The sequence below is a fragment of the Patiria miniata genome, unplaced genomic scaffold (genome assembly GCF_015706575.1).
Source record: "Patiria miniata isolate m_02_andy unplaced genomic scaffold, ASM1570657v1 HiC_scaffold_20, whole genome shotgun sequence".
Classification (NCBI taxonomy): domain Eukaryota; kingdom Metazoa; phylum Echinodermata; class Asteroidea; order Valvatida; family Asterinidae; genus Patiria; species Patiria miniata.
Genome location: NW_024037059.1, coordinates 31,915,899 through 31,936,029, shown reverse-complemented (window position 1 = coordinate 31,936,029; position 20,131 = coordinate 31,915,899). Strand labels below are relative to the sequence as shown.

Here is a 20,131-nt window from a genome sequence, read left to right as displayed (position 1 = left end):
ATTATATTTCATATTTAAAAAATATGTAGCACTAAAAATAATAATGACTGGAAAGCCAATTTCATAAGCTACTTTTCGATGAAACAATTATTGAAATTGCTCAATCCACTCAAAGAATATCGCCATTCAAACACAATAACCCTAAAACCTCTTTCGTCCAAAAATGCAATTTCAAGAATCGTCGTCACAATTGCCTTCAAACATCACCTGTGATAAAACCTCAGTTTAAAAGTTAAAAATATTCAACAAAGTCCCTTTGAAGGTCGGTCTTTTCAAAAAAGTGGATTTTAAAAGTGGATTATCATATTGTTTGCCTAACCAGGGTTGTTAATGAAGATATTGTGTACTACAGTTGTTGACAGTTGCTGAAACAAGTATTCTGTGTCATTTTCTTTGTTGTTCCAAACAGTCAGAATACACAATTTCAGTAATTTTTTCATCTAAAAGTAGCTTATGAAATTGGCTTTCCAGTCATTATTATTTTTGGTGCTACATATTTTTTTTAAATATGAAATGTAATTTTGAGGGTTTGGGTTCTGCTTTTTTTTGACTCACCCTGTACAAGTTGATGAGTGAATGATACTAATTTACAACATGAATATTTTTTTCTTAAAAATTGAGCACAATACCTTTGTTGTTCCTTTTCAATCCTTTTGGTAATTTGGTCAATTTCACTATCAATATTCTGTGGCTTTCTGGCAGTCGCAATTCTCTCTGCATGAACCTGCTTGGCTTTCCCTATCATCTCCTGCACACATAAAGTAACAAGATCAGAAGAAAAAAAATACAACTCAAACATGGTAAGCAAAAAAATAGAACCAAATACATAAGGATGAAAAATACAAATGGAAGGAAAAAGGTCAAGATCCACAGGTAAACGTTAAAGAATGCTAGCTGCAGATGAAACTGGCATAGGGGGGAAAATTGGGAAATTACAATTGTATGTACAATACACTTCATGCCCAATTTCCGGACACTGACTCCTGTCTTAATTTCAACCAAAAGAAAATTTTACAACGAAAAAAAAATGGTCAGTGTTTTCATAAAATCAAACGGCAAGAACTACGGTTCGCGAAACTGACCCATGAACAAAGAAGTTCAGTTCTCACTTGAGAAAGTCAAGGAAAAAGTCTGAAAGACAAGGGCACCATTCATGACAACACTTCAATCATGTCCATGATTCAACCATACACTCCACTACTCCACTTGTATTCGTATCGTACATTTTTTTTTTCTTCCAACAACTGCCAGTGAAATGTATCACTTATGCTCATCAATTTTTTTTGAACAGTACAGCTAAAAAAAAATCACACTTTTGCGGGATGAACTGTTAAAAAAACAGAGATTTTGTTGAAAAAGTCAAGAAGTCGGATTACAGATCAAAATCGGGAAAGTTTCATCTCTGTGGCTGAATGAACTGCCAGATACAACCAGCTACAGGTCATGTGACTACTGACCTGCACCAGTTTGGCTTTATCATCTTGTCTCTTCTGCAGGGCATTCAGGTTGTCCACGTGTTCTTTTTTCTTGTTGGTGTAGTGCTTCAGATGATTCTTAGCGGATTCGATTTCAGCAGTGGCACTCAACACATCATCCTGTTTTAAATTGAAAAGTTTGGAACAATTCAAAGCAATGAACCACTGTGCTCATCACCTAATTTTCATAAGGTTACAATGACTGCATTGAATGTTATATATTTAATAGTGCATGTATTTAGTGTGCAGGCGCGGGGTAAACGCCACTAAACAAATGACGTCACAAATTGGGAGACTTTTTGGACGAAGGATCTTCTCATACAGGCTCATCATGTTGGGGTTGTGTGTCTAAACTGGTGGTTTTCAAACTGTTTGGTTCATCTGTGATTGCCATGCCAACCCAATGCAGGCTCTATGTCAGTAGTTGACTTCAAATTGCATCAGTAAAGCTGGTAGACTAATAAAGCTTTAGACCAAAGTGGTCCAAAGGGTCTAGGCTATAGTCATATGAGTCACATGTCTGGGCCAAGGTCAGGCTATGATAATGTTGTGCAAATCTGACACAAAACCGAAACCGACCCGAACTGACGGTTCGGGTTGGGTCAGTTTTGGTTTTGTGTTTGCAAGTTTGGGGTCGGGTCAGGTCAGTAAAGCAATTCTGGAAAAACCTGAAATAAGCCGAAACAGAATAGAAATACATGGTGCACAATTTAGTGCAGTGTCACTGCGCGCGGTGCGACTAGAAATGGATTGTGGTCTGTCTCAATCGGTCAATAACATGTAGGCCCACCAGTAGGTCACGTTGTGAGTGCCGCACGGCATGATTCAGTTACTGAAAGCCGACATTTTTTTAACGCGAAGCGGGTCAGTTCAGGTGCGAAAAGCAGACACATTTGCCGAAGCCAGATATTCGGGGTTTTTTTGGGTCGGTTCTGTTTCGGGTCAAATCAGGTCGGTTTTCTTTAAATTGTTGTCGGTTCGAGTCGGGTTGGTTTTAGGTAGTCCAGTTCGTTTTCGGTTCAGATTCGGTTTATAAAATAAACGTCAGGGGCGGTTTGGCCTCGTCAACCTGACTTGATGTACATCGCTAGGCTATAAGCATGTCTGATTCACATGTGACAGTCAGTCACTCAGTCAGCCTAGGACCAGTCACAATGCAATACAATCCATACCATCTGCCAATCAAGCTACAATCAAGACAAATAGTCTCAACTAAACAATGAACACTTTTTTGTTGTGGAAAAGTTGAACACAGAAATTGACTGGAGTGGGGTTTGAACCTGCGACCTCCGGATTGCTGTTCCGGTGCTCTACCAAATGAGATATCCAGCCATATGTTGGCGGTTCCCCAATTTGTCAATGTCTGTGTTCAAGGGACGCTAGTCAGAAGCCATATAAACCAGTATATGCCATACAGCCAGGGATCACGCCGAAAGTCACGATGCAGACCTGGGAAATAGCAAACGGTGATCACTCGGAGAGGATACGTTTTTATTACAAATTATCAAACGAACCACAAAGGGAAACTGACTAGGTGAATTATAACAACTTTGGGCGTGATCCCTGGCTGCAAGGCATTTACAGGTTTATGGCTTCTGACTAGCGCCCCTTGAACAAAAGACAAAATGGTGAACCGCCAACATAGGGCTGGATAGCTCAGTTGGTAGAGCACCGGAACGGCAATCCGGAGGTCACAGGTTTTAACCCCGCTCCAGTCAATTTCTTTGTTCAACTTGTTAGAATAAACACCATTAGTTATTTTGAATGACTTATTACCTTTATTGGCTCAACTTTATCAGCAAAATTCTTCATTTGTTCATCCATTGCACTAAATTGTTGTTTGAGTGTGTCATATTCCTTGTGGATCAGCTTATAATGAGCCCCCAAGTCATCCAGGGTTGCCTGATATGCCTCAATCTCTCTCTCTAGTGTAGCTACTTCTTCTTCTAGTGTGCTCACATCCACTGGAGGAACATCTTCTACTGCTTCCAACTGTCGCTTGTCCTGTCGTAGGTTGATAGAAACCAGAGTCAGATCGGATATTATACACACAAATTAAACTTCCTCAATGGTTGAATGATTTCAAGCCACCAGTGATATTTTTCTTATTTCAACATTTCGTATGTGTTGTGAAATGAACATGTGCATGTCCACATGGATTTGAAAACAATCCTGTGAGCAGCAAGTGTATAGAATGTGACCAAATCCAACAAACTGAGTCTTTAACCCTAACCCCCTAGGCCCTTGTTGCCTACAACCATCCTCAATCCTCCCAAATCCTCCAAAATCTTTCAACTCCGCCTAAATTTTTCAAAATTGTCAGACAGTCCTGCCTCAAAATGCATTCATCCTCAATCCTCCAAAATCCTCCTCATCCCAAAACTTTGCACTCGTGTTTAAATGAAGGATAACCAACGCCAAATCCTTCAAAATCATCAGACAGTCCTGCCTCAAAATGCATTCATCCTCAATCCTCCAAAATCCTCTTGTGCTTCATTCACCATTCATCCTCAATCCTCCAAAATCCTCATGTGCTTCAATCACCATTCATCCTCAATCCTCCAGAATCCTCATTTGATTCAATCACCATTCATCCTCTAGAATCCTCCAAAACCGCCAGGAGGATTTTGGAGGAGTGAGGAGGGTTAGGGTTAAGGCTTGTAGATGCAGACTCTTATCATCCTGATGAATAGACATGGTACCAGCTGGCAAACATTTAAAGGCCTGCAACTTAAATGATTTGAAAGTAAATATTCATTTGAATAGTTCTGGAATCAGCGATACATGAACTATTTGTTTGAAAGAATAACAATTCCCCCCTTCCCGTTGATTAGAAGATGAGTTTGTGATCTGCCTTTGTAATAAACACATTTCAGTTTGTATTCCAGCTAACCGCAATCAATGTAACTTACATAGATCAGCTGGTTGATAGTATCCTTCGGTTTCAATCAATGTAACTTACATAGATCAGCTGGTTGATAGTATCCTTCGGTTTCAATCAATGTAACTTACATAGATCAGCTGGTTGATAGTATCCTTCAGTTTCAATCAATGTAACTTACATAGATCAGCTGGTTGATAGTATCCTTCGGTTTCAATCAATGTAACTTACATAGATCAGCTGGTTGATAGTATCCTTCGGTTTCAATCAATGTAACTTACATAGATCAGCTGGTTGATAGTATCCTTCGGTTTCAATCAATGTAACTTACATAGATCAGCTGGTTGATAGTATCCTTCGGTTTCAATCAATGTAACTTACATAGATCAGCTGGTTGATAGTATCCTTCGGTTTCAATCAATGTAACTTACATAGATCAGCTGGTTGATAGTATCCTTCAGTTTCAATCAATGTAACTTACATAGATCAGCTGGTTGATAGTATCCTTCGGTTTCAATCAATGTAACTTACATAGATCAGCTGGTTGATAGTATCCTTCGGTTTCAATCAATGTAACTTACATAGATCAGCTGGTTGATAGTATCCTTCGGTTTCAATCAATGTAACTTACATAGATCAGCTGGTTGATAGTATCCTTCAGTTTCAATCAATGTAACTTACATAGATCAGCTGGTTGATAGTATCCTTCGTTTTCTATCAATGTAACTTACATAGATCAGCTGGTTGATAGTATCCTTCAGTTTCAATCGTTGAGTATTTGCTCGTCGTTTCTGCTGTTCATTCTGTCGGATCGTTGTATCTAGGTCCTTCAGCTGTTGTTGTACATCCTTCTGTTGCTGCCCCAACACCTGCACCTCATTCTGCATGTCACTAGTCAGATATCAATCATTCATCCAAAATAAGAACAAGGAAAAGAAACCAACTTTTTACGTCCATACAATACCAGCATAGAAGTAAAACTGGATGATGACATCTCACAATGATTTCCAGCAATATGCTGACATTTTCAGATTTACATTTTAAGAAAAGGTACATATCTGATATGATAGGAAATTTTATTTAATTTCAAAGTGAAAGAATTTGGTATTTGTTGCACAATTTGTGCTCCACAGTTTTTGCATACACAGTTTAGGAGATACCTGATGTTTTGAATAAACTGTAGCCAATACAAAATGTATGTCTATTTGAGAATGACATAAATTGAAAATCTACTGGCTTTTATGCCCACATGTTTTCATTTTTGCACCAGTGATCTCTGCAAGGTGTCATGTTTAAATATGCACAATGTACATGCATGTGCATAGACATGGCCTTCAAATGTCTGTGGGTAAAGTATTTTGTTGCTCTATAGCTTCTGTATAGTTCTTTTTGGTTGTACAGTCAAAATAATGGTAATCATGTTCACATAGTCATCCATTCAAAAGACAAGATGTTCTAATAATGTACCTGATATCTTCCTCCACGTCACCCTGCAGTACTTTAGCCTTGGTGCTTCGATTGGAGTAATAACGCTGATCACGACCAGCATAGACCTGATCTCCACTCAATGTGAATGCCTGACTGCAGTTATGTGGTGTGTGCAAACGCAATAGGTTACGTGCATCTTGGCTTGTCTCCACCAACAGAATACTTTCAACACCACGCTGAAAAAAAATAACAACAAAATCAATTATTGCTCTGAGCACAGCTTATCTTCTATTTATAGTTAGTCTACGTCTTAGCACACTGACCTTAAAAATAAACTTTGGTTCTTAAATCTTTCTTTTCAAAAGGCAAACATCACAAAAGTTTCATGTAGAACAATATTTAGAAGACAATTTGACATATGAACAGATGAAACAATGGCTATAAGAAGGACAAAATCAGCAAAGTGCAAAACCACGCAAATCCTCTAGTGCTCAGCGAAAAACCTGTACCCACTGAGACTAAGTTTAACCAACACAAGTGCATGTGACAACGTAACACAAGTACAACATATGTATGATATGCATTTAAACACAGTTGCTACATTTCATATTTAAAAAAACATGTAGCACCAAACATAATAATGCCCGGAAAGCCAATTTCATAAGCTACTTTTAGATGAAAAAATTACTGAAAATGATCAATCCGTTCAAAGAATATCACCATTTAAACGCAATGACCCTAAAACCTCTTTTGTTAAAAAATGTGATTTTCAAGAATCGTCACAATAGACCATTATCATGTTGCGGCTGTCTTGATTTTTTTCTCATTCAAATCAATGTAACCAAAGTGAGGCTGGAAGAAAAAAAGTCTAGTTCCCTTTTGCACAAACACATTATCATTCAGTACTGTTTTTGGATAAAGGGAACATGACTGAAATGGTGGCAGCATGATAAAGGTCAATTGTCTTCAAAACATCACCTGTGATAAAACCTGTTTAAAAGTTAAAAATATTCAACAAAGTCCTTTCGAAGGCCCGTCTTTTAAAAAAAGTGGATTTTATTAATCATATTGTTTGCCCAACCAGAGTTGTTAATAAAGGTATTGTGTTGTTGACAGTTGTTGAAACAAATATTCTGTGTCATTTTCTTTGTTGTTCCAAACAATCAGAATACACAATAAACTGCTTTTTTTGACGAAACAGGATTTAGGGTTATTGCGTTTAAACGGTGATATCCTTTGAATGGATTGAGCAATTTCAGTAATATTTTCACCTAAAAGTAGCTTATGAAATTGGCTTTTAGTCATTATTATTTTTGGTGCTATATATTCTTTTTACATATGAATATATTTTTCGGGCTTTGGGTTCCACTTTTTTTGACTCAACCCGTATTTGTTACATTTCTGAGCTATCAGTTACTCAGAATATCCCGTCTTTTTACTTTCGCTACGATTTTACTGCACTTATGAAACACATATATATTCAATTTCTACACACAGGTATTAAAAATAACTGACCTAATCTTGCACATCATTTACAAATACAACATGGTTTGAGGGGAATCGTGTTGAGTCCAGGTCCTGAGATATTGCAAGATTTGAAAACTTTCCAATGCAAAGCCAACACTGAGGGACCAGTAATTGGAAACTACTTTCACCTAATACATACTTGGCCTCATTGTCTAAAGTTAATATAATCCCTCCTTGGAATGCATATAAGTCTGTGGTGAGTGTTGCAGTATGGTATCAAAAGCAACTTCACTTTCATTTGTCTAGCAGAGAGTCTAGCAGCTAATCTTGGGGCACTAGTTCCCTGGTATTCCTGAATGGTTGGGTGATAGTACGTGCATCATCCATGCAGGAAAGCTAGTTTCACTTCTCTGACACATGGAACATTGATCATTTAATGAATATGCATATTTGGCTCATAAATATGTATCAAGTGTAATAATTTATGCCCACAGAATTTCCAATATTGCAAATGCTTGAGTTAGGTAGAGAGTGGATGCAATCGCTCTGCAATGTCAGACTGAATGAGCTGCTTCCTGTGAAGCAACCATTTCTTGTGAAAGAAACATGTCTAATTGTGATGCGACTATTCACATGTGAGGGTGGTGCACAGCCAAGGACAACAGCTGCACATGTACACATAAACTATGGAACAAACCTTTGGACTTCACAAAATAGGGTCATCATTCCTGCGTAAAAGTGAATCATAAGCTGTAATGGATTAAAGCCACCCAAATCAGGCAACAGTAGGTGCTGGATAGTATAAAAATATAACATGGTTTGAGGTTGGACAGTCGATATTTGCTCCCCGGAGTATTTGAAGTTGACAAACTATTTCCCGAGGTGAAGCCAAGGGAACTAGTTTGTCAACTTCCAATACCAAGGGGAGCTAATATTGACTGTACACCCGAAATAAACCATGTTATATTTGCTTTACTATACCTCATACATATTCAGTTGCTGATTTTTCCCGCAGTATGCATCCGCAAAAAAATGTTTGGAGAAACTTGTCCAGCTCACCAGCCAGAATAATATTGCTCCAACTCCCAAAATGTCAGTTCGTTTGCAATACAGTAACTACTGTTGTTAATACAATTGTTTTGTGGACAACTTTTTTTAGCACATTTATCTTTATATTGTCCACAATATTTTCCAATTCAGCATCATTCAGCTCGGGAAAATGCTTATTATCATTTACGTGTGCAACCATCTGTTCATGTGTAGCTATATGGTGATGTTCGCGCGTGTGTGCTTCACCCGTGCGACAGTTCAATGATTGATTCGTAAAGCGCATGCGTAGTAGACTGTCGCACGGGTAACCCGTGCGACAGTCTACTACACATGCGTACTTAGCCTGTGCATGAATACTCGCGCGCGTGTTTGGTAAACAGCAAAAATAACATCTGGCACGTGATGGTGAATGGACCAGTGAGAATTCGGCTTTCAGTCATGAATATGTATGAGGTAGGAAAGATTTCCATATACGAAGTTCACTCAACACCCTGTGTACAAACCCTGTGAGAGTGGACTGAAAAATTCTAAGTGTTTTCTAAGAAAATGCTTGTATTTTCTCACTGCTCAAATTGACTTTGATGACATGAAATTGCTATCTGGGGGCTTGTTAGTCAGGAAAATTAGTGAACTTCACATATGGTAATCTTGCCATGAGGTATAGTAATAGCAGATTCAGGCTGCAATGGGTAATAGTTTGTCAAGCAAACACATACGGAATGACAAATGCTTACTTGATCAATCAAACAATTGTAGATGATGGGATCTTCAATGTCTAGCATGTCTAACAAGGAGGGGTAGTCTTGACATTGTACTGCCCCCTGTGAGATGTCATACCGCTGGTCCTACAACAACAAGATACAAACATTCAATGATCATCTCTACTAATAGAGTGATCATTGTGCTTACCCCACATGCCCCATGATACGTTGACCAATCACACCCATGATTAACCATAACTCCCTGTACCAAGTTTTACTAAGTAGAGTACCAAGTCCGTCAAAATCCATCACTGACTCTACTTCACATAATACTTTAGGACCAACATTTAATCCACCACAACATTTGATCCGCCACTGCTATAGGTGGATTTTGATGCACTTGGTATTCATGGCTTATCTGCCAAAATCCCCCAAAATGGGGGGGGGGGGGGAATGGATTTTGATGGATTTGGTAAGGTTAGGGTTAATGTCCAGTCAAAGTTCAACATCATTGCATTAGAGAGAGACACATGTTATTATCCATATGCACAAAGTGCAGGGCCTAATGGATTGGTGTTTTACACCATGGAGAATTGAACAAATCACATTGTCTGACTTTGAACTAACACAACTAACAAGCCACTAGAAATACCTAGTCTAGGGGCTAGACGTCGTTATGGTTTGATACGCGATAATAATACACAGCAATAACCCGCCGCTGCAAGAGGGCCCTATCACGACCAACCAATATCACCCACAAACCAGTCGGAACAATGTCTCGGCCAACCCTAGTCTAGGGGCTAGACGCTGTTCTTGTTTGCTACGCCGATAACCCACGACCGCGGAACAATGTCTCGGCCAACCCCTAAAATCTCCTCCAGAAAAATGGGGGAAAGTTAAGTGCATGTGGACGATCAATTGGTAATTTTGTTACTTGGCCTAACTCTTGGAGCACCAATCTGAAACAGGTGTAAGTCACAATGCTCTTCACTTTATTATCTCAAGTGTATCACATGTACCTACCTGAAAGGCTGATACTATGATTCCTGGTCGCTGTTTCTTGTTGGGGACATAACGAGAGATCAACTGGTTCAAGATATTCATGTCGTGGTAATCATGACAACAAAACCTGTACAGAAGTCCCTTTAAGCAAGCCTCAATGCCAATAGCCCAGCGTGGATCTCTTAGTTTCAGATAGTTTCCTATGAAATAGAAGAAATCAAGACTAATTCTCAAGGTTTCATTGGAATTATGCAGAATTTGTGTTGAATTGAGCATGGTTAGGCTTTAACATGTACGGGGTGAGAAAAAAACGAAACCCAAATGTGAGGACTATTGTTTTAGTGAAGTTCTGCATGTAGCACCTTCAAAATCTGAAAGCCCAATTCATAAACTTTCTTTTTATAGTACAAGAATCATTCAAATCACTCATGTACTTTTCTTGACACAAGGTCCAAGCACGGAATGAGTGCAACAAACTCCACTCTATCTGGAAATCCAACATATCTCAATCCACCAAGCTAGCTTTCTTCCGATACTCTGTCGAAAGTATCCTGCTATACGGTGCCGAGACATGGTCTGTGAAAGAGCAGCTTAAACAGAGACTAGATGGTACCTACACTCGCCTCCTCATGAGAGCGCAAAATATATCATGGAAGGAACATAAGACAAAGGCAGAAATTTATGGCAACATCCAACCTATCTCAACTACAGTAGCACAGCGCAGAGCCCGCCTTGCCGGCCACTGCTACAGAGCCAAAGAGCAAGTTGTCTCCGACCTCATCTGCTGGAGATTGCCTTGCCCCAACAGAGGGAGGAGACCCCTCAACTACGTCGACACTGTATGCAACGATGTGAGCCAGCACAGTGATGACATCACCATGGCCATGGCGGACAAGAGAGACTGGAAGAGTTTGGTTTCATCCATCTCGGCTGCGGCCGCCCAATGATGATGATGATGACTTTTCATGTTAAGGAATTTCAAACACAACCACCGTTTTAAAATTCTGTCCATGGATCACAAAAACTCCAGTGTTCTTTAAGCAAAACGAAAACAAATCACATAGGAATGTGTGTGAATTGTTTCCGTTTTGCTGAAAGAACGCACACTTTTTTGGTGATCTGTGGACTGAACTTTAAAACGGTGGTTGTATTTAAAATACTGTAACTTGAAAAATACATGAGTGATTTGAATGATTCTTGTACTAAAAGAAAGTGAATGAATTTGGCTTTAATATCCTAGATTTGAGAGTGCTTCATGCAGAACTTCACTTAAACAAAAGTCCCAACATTTAGGTTTTGATTTTACTCACCCTGTAGATAGAGACTTGGTAAGCACAAAGTTGGCTCTTAAGCAGCGCTATGAAATTAGGACCAAAGCACCAGTGGAAGAGATGCACTGCGTGCAGTCATGGGGGTTGTACCATGTAAGCATGACTGATATTACCAATGAATGCAAAACCTGTAGCGTCTTTGTAAGATGCATTCAAGATTTATGCAATTAAGAGTGCCTCCTACATCTCACCTATGGTGGGTCCTTTGGGTTTGAGACATAGCCCATTCATCTCACCTATGGGTCCTTTGGGTTTGAGACATAGCCCATTCATCTCACCTATGGGTCCTTTGGGCTTGAGACATAGCCCATTCATCTCACCTATGGGTCTTTTGGGTTTGAGACATAGCCCATTCATCTCACCTATGGGTCCTTTGGGCTTGAGACATAGCCCATTCATCTCACCTATGGTCCTTTGGGTTTGAGACATAGCCCATTCGTCTCACCTATGGGTCCTTTGGGCTTGAGACATAGCCCATTCATCTCACTTATGGTCCTTTGGGTTTGAGACATAGCCCATTCGTCTCACCTATGGGTCCTTTGGGTTTGGGACATTGCCGATTCATCTCACCTATGGGTCCTTTGGGTTTGGGACATAGCCGATTCATCTCACCTATGGGTCCTTTGGGTTTGAGACATAGCCCATTCATCTCACCTATGGGTCCTCTGGGCTTGAGACATAGCCCATTCATCTCACCTATGGGTCCTTTGGGTTTGAGACATAGCCCATTCATCTCACTTATGGGTTTTTTGGGTTTGAGACATTGCCCATTCATCTCACCTATGGGTCCTTTGGGCTTGAGACATAGCCCATTCATCTCACCTATGGGTCCTTTGGGTTTGAGACATAGCCCATTCATCTCACTTATGGGTTTTTTGGGTTTGAGACATAGCCCATTCATCTCACCTATGGGTCCTATGGGCTTGAGACATAGCCCATTCATCACCCCTATGGGTCCTTTGGGCTTGAGACATAGCCCATTCATCTCACCTATGGGTCCTTTGGGTTTGAGACATAGCCCATTCATCTCACCTATGGGTCCTTTTGGCTTGTGATGAAACCGCTGAGTGGCCTTATTGATCTCATTCAGTAATGTAGGCATGAAGTCACCATACAGCTTCAGACGATCCTTACGACTGTCTTCAAGATGCCGGATTCTTCGTACCTTTGCATCCATGTTGTGCTTTATGTCTGCATCTCTGGTTCTATATTTGATACATTTGTTGATGAAAGTGTCAATGAGCCGTCACATTGAACACCTGCGTATGCCATGCGTACAGGGGTAAGTTAATTTTCCGCAATCTGTTATTGTCAGCTTCAAAGGAGGAATATTTCCAAGATATCTCCTCCTGCTTCTGTCCTGAACACAGGTGTTATATTTCATATAATGGTTGTGAATATAAGGTTCTCAAATTCCAACCAGACTACAGAATCAAACTGAATATCTAATTTCTTTCACAGCAATGTAACAGATCTGCATTGCCAACAATTGTCTAGTCAATAGGCCTCTGAGGTTCCTTCCCATCTCAGTCGTCACATTTCACATGCATCTGACACAGCTAGCAGAAACAATTACAAATACATGTACAAAGGAAAGCACAATGGAGCCTCTCAGCCTTGCCGGTGGGTTAAATTTACCGCCCATTCTGCCACGCGAAAAATGTTCCTATTGTTCAGTGATACTGCTCCCCGTGCAGAACAGTCAATAATTCCAGCACACGCATCTGAGGGTCTAAAATCTTTTTGAAGACTTTTGTTGATGAAACGGAACTTTAAGTAAACTTCAATGCAAAGTTAAAGCTTCCTTCTGTACAAAATGTATGTCAATGTTACAAACAAAACAAGTGAGGGCATACCTGAGGCCATAGGTCTGTTCTTTGGCTCTATTGAGAGCAGATATAAACTGCTCTAAATCTTGTTCCAATGTGGTACACTGCGCCTCCTGAGCTTGAATGTGCTCCTGAAGCTTCTGTATCTCAGCTTCACGTTTGTTTCGTTCATCTTCATAATCTCTGCGAGCACTAAAAGAAAGACAATGGTGTGGCAAAAGTCAGTTTCACAGGACAGCTACATTGTTGCAAAATACACAGAACAAAATCCTATTACCAATTTATAAAATAGTAAAACTGTACCTGTTCTTGAGTTCGTTGATTCTTGACTGCAAGTCATTCTTGTCTACATTTAGACTCTTCAACTGATTTTGATTGGAGCGAACCTTCTTCTGCAGACATTAAATACATACAAATGAACAAGATTGAATGGTTGAGTGATTGCAAGTCCTATATGGGGTTGCTCTACATGTACATCAACATGCTGACCATTGAGAAATGTGACCTAATTCCAGTATTGTAGTCAAGTCACTCCCATATCCTCCCAAATCCATCACAATCCATCCAATCCCAAGTCAAGTCACATGCTATTCAAATGCCCAACTACGCGTTATTCTTCATTTGTTTTATGCTTGTCACCAGACTTGATGGACTTGTCATCTTATTTGGACTGGACTTGTGGTGGTCTTGTGATAGACTCAACAACACTGCCTAATGTATGTAAGATTGACAGGACGGCAATTCCATGAGAATGTCAACATGGATAAAAAATGGAAAATTTATGAAATCTTCAGAACTACAAGCAACGTAACCTCAAATGTGGTATCATACTAACCCTAACTCCCTAATGTCTTTTACTGAGTACTGGACCAAGTCCACCAAAATCCATCACTGACCCTGCTTCACATAATGCTTCAGGACCAAATCTGCTGAAATCCACCACAAGACCACCACTACAAATGGTGGATTTGATGGACTTGGTAAATGCTTGTAGATACTCATGGCTTGCCTGCCAAAATCCCCCAAATTGGGGGGGGGGGGGGGGGGGGGGAGGGGATGGATTTTGATAGGTTAGGCATAAAGGGGAAAAGACCTTTCATTTGAATGATGTAGCATTGAGATGGAATAAGATTAAATGTATTTTTTGCCCCACCCCTCAAAAAAAACACCCCTGTTTATTTGGCTAAAGTTATGGATTTTAGGTAGTCATTTGGGCACCTTGTTTTTACAAGCAAGATGCGAGTGTTATAGTGAATTTTTGTTTTTAGTTTTAACTTGTACCAAAAATGGGGACAAACTGCAACGATATCCTTCTAGAGATTTTATGACTGATTATTTTTCAATAATTGAAGTAGCAGCATATGACTTGCACCATTATGATGTCAGGGCACTAAAAAGTTATGTTTTTCTATCACTATCAGTAACTCAACATATTTTGGTGAATTTGCATGGGGTATAGTCACACAAATATAACAGTTTATTCGGGTGGGTAGTTGTCATAAGCTCCCCTTGGTTATATCGACTTTCCACCTTCAAACCATGTTTTTTTTATATAATATGTCAGATTTGAAAAGAGCACAATCTCAGCATTACTGCTGTGCAAACCGCATGCTGATACCATCTTTAGTTAAAAAATTATGGAAGTCGGAACACCAAGAGATGTGATGAAGTGATGTGATGAAGTGGCCCAATTTTGGCCTGGATCTCCAAATGAAAGTTTGAAATGAACGACTCAATTAGCTTGATCACATCACTAATGTTACCTATGGTAATGAGAGGGTTCATAATAATTTCCATGTGGAGGACTAGTCTGTATGGCCCTTGTAAGGGTAAAGATGTGGGGAGGTTTTGTGACTCCTCAAGTCAAATGTCTTGCTGTGCTGATCTTTGCATACAGCATGTTTGAATGGCTGTGCTGATCTTTGCATGCAGCATGTTTGAATTTGTGATCGTTTTCATGATGCCTGGCCTGCTATCATACCTCTAGATCTCGTTCCTTCTTCTTCTCTTTGTCCATCTCTGCCTTGGCCATTGCATGTTGTGGCTGTAGTTCTTTGATCTTTTCACCAAGTTCAGTTAACTGGTCTTGTAACTCACGAAAGTGAGTCTCTCTGCTAGCTACTTTGGCCTGAAAAGAAAGTAAAAATTTAACAGATATTAATATCATACACACAAAGATGGCAGAGAAAAGTGCAATGTGAAGACTTATCTCTCTGATATCTCAAATATATCTAAATAATCTTGTGACTTTGAACAATTGAAAGCTACGTCACAATGCAATGTAACACAAAGAGGCAATTCCAAAGTTACTCGCATTACACTTTTTTGCAATGCTTGTAGTTCTGAAGATCTCCTGAATGTTCCACTTTTCAGCCGTGTCCACTTTTATGTGGAATAGCCAAAAAGCATTTTGCCATGTTTGGACAGTAGAGAGCCAGATTGAGCATTTTGGGCACACTGTGTACATATACATGAGTAGGGTACGATTCTATGAAGACTAGTCCATTTCACAGTCGGTGATGGGTACAGGGCAAGTATTAATACAAGTCTCATATAGCGCACGTATCTACCAACAATTAGGTACTCAAGGCACTGGAAATTATGTCAATTATTAAAAACAGGTAAATGAAGTTGATGAGTAATATGAGACCCATTATGTATCACCGTATAAGGGTTTACAAGGTGCTGCGGCGCATATTGCAGCCACTGCCAGAAACACCGGGGCAAACCCCTTCTCTTAGCGATAAGTGTTACTGGGTTCTTTAACGTGCATTACACAACACATGGGACCTACGGCTTTACGTCCCATCCGAAGGACAAAGCAAAAATGGTAAAATACCTTGCTCAAGAGCACAAGCACCATGTTCCCACAGTCAGGATTTGAACCCACATACCACGGCACATGAGTCGAGCACAGTAACCATTGGACCACAGCGCCACACAAGGCTTCAATGGCTTCAATTGGAGCGTTTACCTCATTTATTAGCCTAGTCATTCATTGGTGCTGCAAATCAACCTTCAAATTCTGGTTCATGTTTTGTTGGGTAAGATTAAAAATTTTTAGTGCGAACAATGATTTGATTCATGTTTGGCAGCATGCATTTTGTTGCTGAACCATTTGGGAGGGGGGGGGTTGATATAAGTCTTAAGCAGTGGCCTCGTAGGCGAGCGGTTATAGCGTGGAGCTACGGAGTGGAATGTTGGCGGTTCGAATCCCATTTAGACCAAAAACTGGAGAACTCTCTCTGACGACCCAACAGTAAAATGGGTACCTGATTCATTCAGGGAAGGTAAGACGGCGAGAGGAGAGGACTGGGCCCCGCCACTCATATGCCGCGCCCAAGACACAGTGGACCTCTAACATCCCACTGCCCCTACGGCCAGTAACGGCTATGGGACCTTTACCTTTACCTTTAGTATTGACCTGGCTGGAAAATTGTATTCAGTGCTTACATGGGTCATTCCATACCAACTATCCTACATTTTTGAGAAGTTGTCAGGTGGATGAAACCTTTTTTTTTTCTTCAAATACCTCTATGCATCTTACACACGTATGTGACATTTTAGTTGCCAACTTCAAGTCATTGGTTGTTGGTGAGCTATGAGTCCCTGAAAAATATGGGCCCTCCACTTTTTATTCACGTTTTTTGACCCGATTGTTGAGTTCATGGATGAACTCAATATACATTTTCAGGTAGCAGAAAACACTGCGAACATCGTTTTTTCTTCAAAGATTAATTTAACAATGAAGGAATTAAGACACCAAAATGATTTTTGGAACAAAAATACTTAGTTATGTCATTGCATAAATTAAAGTGTCTTGGAATCAGCAACTGGGAACCACTTCACTCAACATCCTACATGTAAGTGTCAATTATCACACGTGTTTGGCACAAAATGACTGGTACATGTATTTACTCAGTGAACAAAAAATGTTTGTTTGATAATGAGCAAAAGTTGCCAAATTTTCCTCCAAATAATTTCAAAATCACTAAAAAACAAAACGATGGACGACAGTTTACCAGGCTCCAAAAAGACTGAAAATTTTGATTGGTAATAAAATGAGTAAAACCTCCTTTGTTGGACACCTGGCAGAAAGTGAAATTCAATTTCAGAAGCTATATGTCACGTATCAGGAATTAGGATACCTTGGAGATAATGACATTTCAAATTCAAATAAACCACACTCCTTACTTATGAACCTCATATCATACCAACCTCTGATGCCTCAATCTTCTCATCAAACTTGGGCATGCGACTCTCTTCCTGACGTAACTCCTTCTGCATGGTTTCCAATACCTGCAAACATAAAATAACCACGACATCTCTCAGTCCAACCTGTAAGGTACAACCTGCATGCAACACAGCATGCAATTGCTGTACTGTTGGATAATCTCAAGGAATGAGATTAAATACACAGGATATTGCTAAGATTAAAAGAACTGTAATAAACAGGCATGCAACTGGGAATTTGAAAATACGAGGAAATTCCAAACCTCCAAACCACACAAGACTTTGTACAGTGTTTTTCAATTATTAACCCTAACCCCCTAGGCCCTCTGGCTAGAATGCAACCTCAATCCTGCAAAATCCTCCGACTGCCACCAAGAAAAAATTGGATTCAGCCTCAATCCTCTAAAACCATCCGTTAGTTCTTGAATTTAGTCCGTGGAGGGTGACCACTGCCTCAATCCTCCAAAATCCTCTGCCAATTACTGCTATGGTTTGAGGCAGTGCGACTGGCGTTTAGAAGCAGTGCGGATGAAATACGAGGAAAAACACAGGGCTGATTTATGCATGGCTGAACATAACCAATGCAGGGTATAGCCTACTGGCTTGACGTAATGCATTCTCCACAAAAAAGCGATACATCTTTGCCATTCATCTCAATCCTCAAAAATCATCCAAAACTGGTAGGAGGATTTTGGAGGGTTAGGATTAATGGCATTGATGAGAAGTAAATAACGAGGAAATTAGCAGATCCAAGGAAAAGTTGCATGCCTGTAATTAAACAGCTACTGGCTCTTTATGTGTACTTCACATGTATAAACACGGTATACAGGATTGCTTTCTGTGACTTTCTTAAAAATAAATCAATTCATAAGAAAAGTATTCATCACTTATTAAAAAAATGTAACCTATACTTTACCCACTTGTGATTGTAATCCATGCAAAGCCTCTGTTTTGAGGCATGGTTGCACCAAGGGGTTGCATTTAAAGTAACAACAATGGTTCTATGAATTCCCAATTAACTACTACCTGTATATCAAGATGCTACGTTGTACATACCTTCTCTTCTGCAGCTACCTGTGCCCATGCAGCAATGTGCATCAGATCATCTCTTTTCTTCTGCAGTTTCTGTATGGAGTCTAGATCCTTAAAACGCTGCTCATTTTGAAAAACCTCACGCTGTAACTCAGGAAGAATCTGCATCAAATGAAAATATCACAAATGAAAACATTTTGGCATTCAAATTACTCCTAAAAATTAATTGCATTCTACTGGCCTAGGTTGATATATACCTTCATCTTAACATACGCCTCATGTTGTCAACATTCATCTTAGACTAACTGTTCGTTTCAAGAATGTGCACAATTTGTTCAAGACCAAGGATTTTTGTTCATTGTAACTAGTATTTCAACCAATTAAAATCTATTATTAACAGTTAACTGCAATAAGCTTTCAGACCTTTGGACTCTATGTAAAAATTTGCAAAACGGAAGGCTACATATGAACCAATCCACTATGTGCTCATGATCAGGTTATGTCTCTCATGTGTAGACAACACTACATATGTGTGCACATTCATTTGGGAATTAGTCACAAATGTGCCCAACCTTGTTCCCAGTGTCTACTTCATTTTCAACCTCGTTCTCAATAGCAGACCCTTTGAGGGTAACTAACCATTGTCTGATTCTGCAGTAACATGGAATGGATTTGTACCGTGTATTGAGTGATTTTAATTTTTGATATATTACATGTTTCTACTTCAAGAATTGTTAATACTTGGCCTAATCTGTCTCTTAAGCAATTCTCCCTTTTTTATTTTGCTTATCGCTTTTAGTGTAATTGTTCAAAACGAAAAGGGTAAAAAAGCACTTCAACTTAGAAAAATCATGTTTTCTGACGTCTCGATGAATTGCTTCATCTGTAACTTAGAAAAACAAGCAGTATTAAAGAATTATAAAGGCACCTAATTATTCCGCACCTAATTTTTCCATCAAAAATTTGACCCAGTAACAGGTTGAGGCAGCATCTAGCAGTAGAGTACTGCTCGATGTCATTGGTACTAAGTGATTGTGCAATTGTGCAATAAGCCAGTTGGGTATTTCAACTGCGCATGTGCACAATGATATGGTTCACGGGTCATTCGGGATAATGCCGATTCACACAAAGGATTTCGTTGTGCTTTTTATAGGGGACCGAGAATATTAACACACCGACTTGTGCGAAACGGTGACTTATAAAAGCCGACTAACGGCGCGATCTGGCAAAAAGTATAATGTATGTATAATTATATGCTTTTCAATGTACATTGTACATGTACTTCCAAACCTGAACCGAACCGATGTTCGAAAAAAACAAAATCCGAACCGCAACCGAACTGAACCGAACCTGGAGGATCAGTTTCAGCACTAAGTTGAACGCATTTAAATTCCATTTCCAAACCCTTGAGACCTTGGTCTGTGATGATCTCACCTCCTCTTTCCTACTGAGAGTATTCTGCATCATGTCCCTGTGCTGCTGGATGTTGGCATAGTCATTGGACATCTGCTCAAGCTGAGTGGCCTTCAGGAAAAACTGAGATCAAATCAAAACCGCCATGTCAGAAAGCAATATACAAACATAGCCACCAACATTAAGGTACTAGATTAATGTGCTATAACTGTCACTAGACACGGGCATGCAACTGGAAAGTATGAAAAAAAGACAGGAACTTCCAACTTTACAATCTACAGCGTGTCCC

At 39.7% G+C, this 20,131-nt stretch overlaps 1 protein-coding gene across 1 annotated transcript in view; it reads right to left on the bottom strand.

Annotated features, from left to right (window-relative positions):
• LOC119728680 (structural maintenance of chromosomes protein 6-like) overlaps positions 1-20,131 on the bottom strand; it is a 40,277-nt gene that overhangs the window by 6,621 nt on the left and 13,525 nt on the right. The window contains exons 7-20 of the mRNA XM_038201002.1: positions 19,864-19,965; positions 18,454-18,591; positions 17,383-17,463; positions 15,146-15,292; positions 13,468-13,556; positions 13,192-13,356; positions 12,368-12,540; positions 10,026-10,204; positions 9,036-9,146; positions 5,824-6,020; positions 5,088-5,247; positions 3,252-3,479; positions 1,458-1,595; positions 630-748 (exon numbers count right to left, since the gene is read on the bottom strand). Of these exons, the coding sequence (XP_038056930.1) occupies positions 630-748; positions 1,458-1,595; positions 3,252-3,479; positions 5,088-5,247; positions 5,824-6,020; positions 9,036-9,146; positions 10,026-10,204; positions 12,368-12,540; positions 13,192-13,356; positions 13,468-13,556; positions 15,146-15,292; positions 17,383-17,463; positions 18,454-18,591; positions 19,864-19,965 (2,027 nt within the window). The remainder of the gene's footprint in view (positions 1-629; positions 749-1,457; positions 1,596-3,251; positions 3,480-5,087; positions 5,248-5,823; positions 6,021-9,035; positions 9,147-10,025; positions 10,205-12,367; positions 12,541-13,191; positions 13,357-13,467; positions 13,557-15,145; positions 15,293-17,382; positions 17,464-18,453; positions 18,592-19,863; positions 19,966-20,131) is intronic.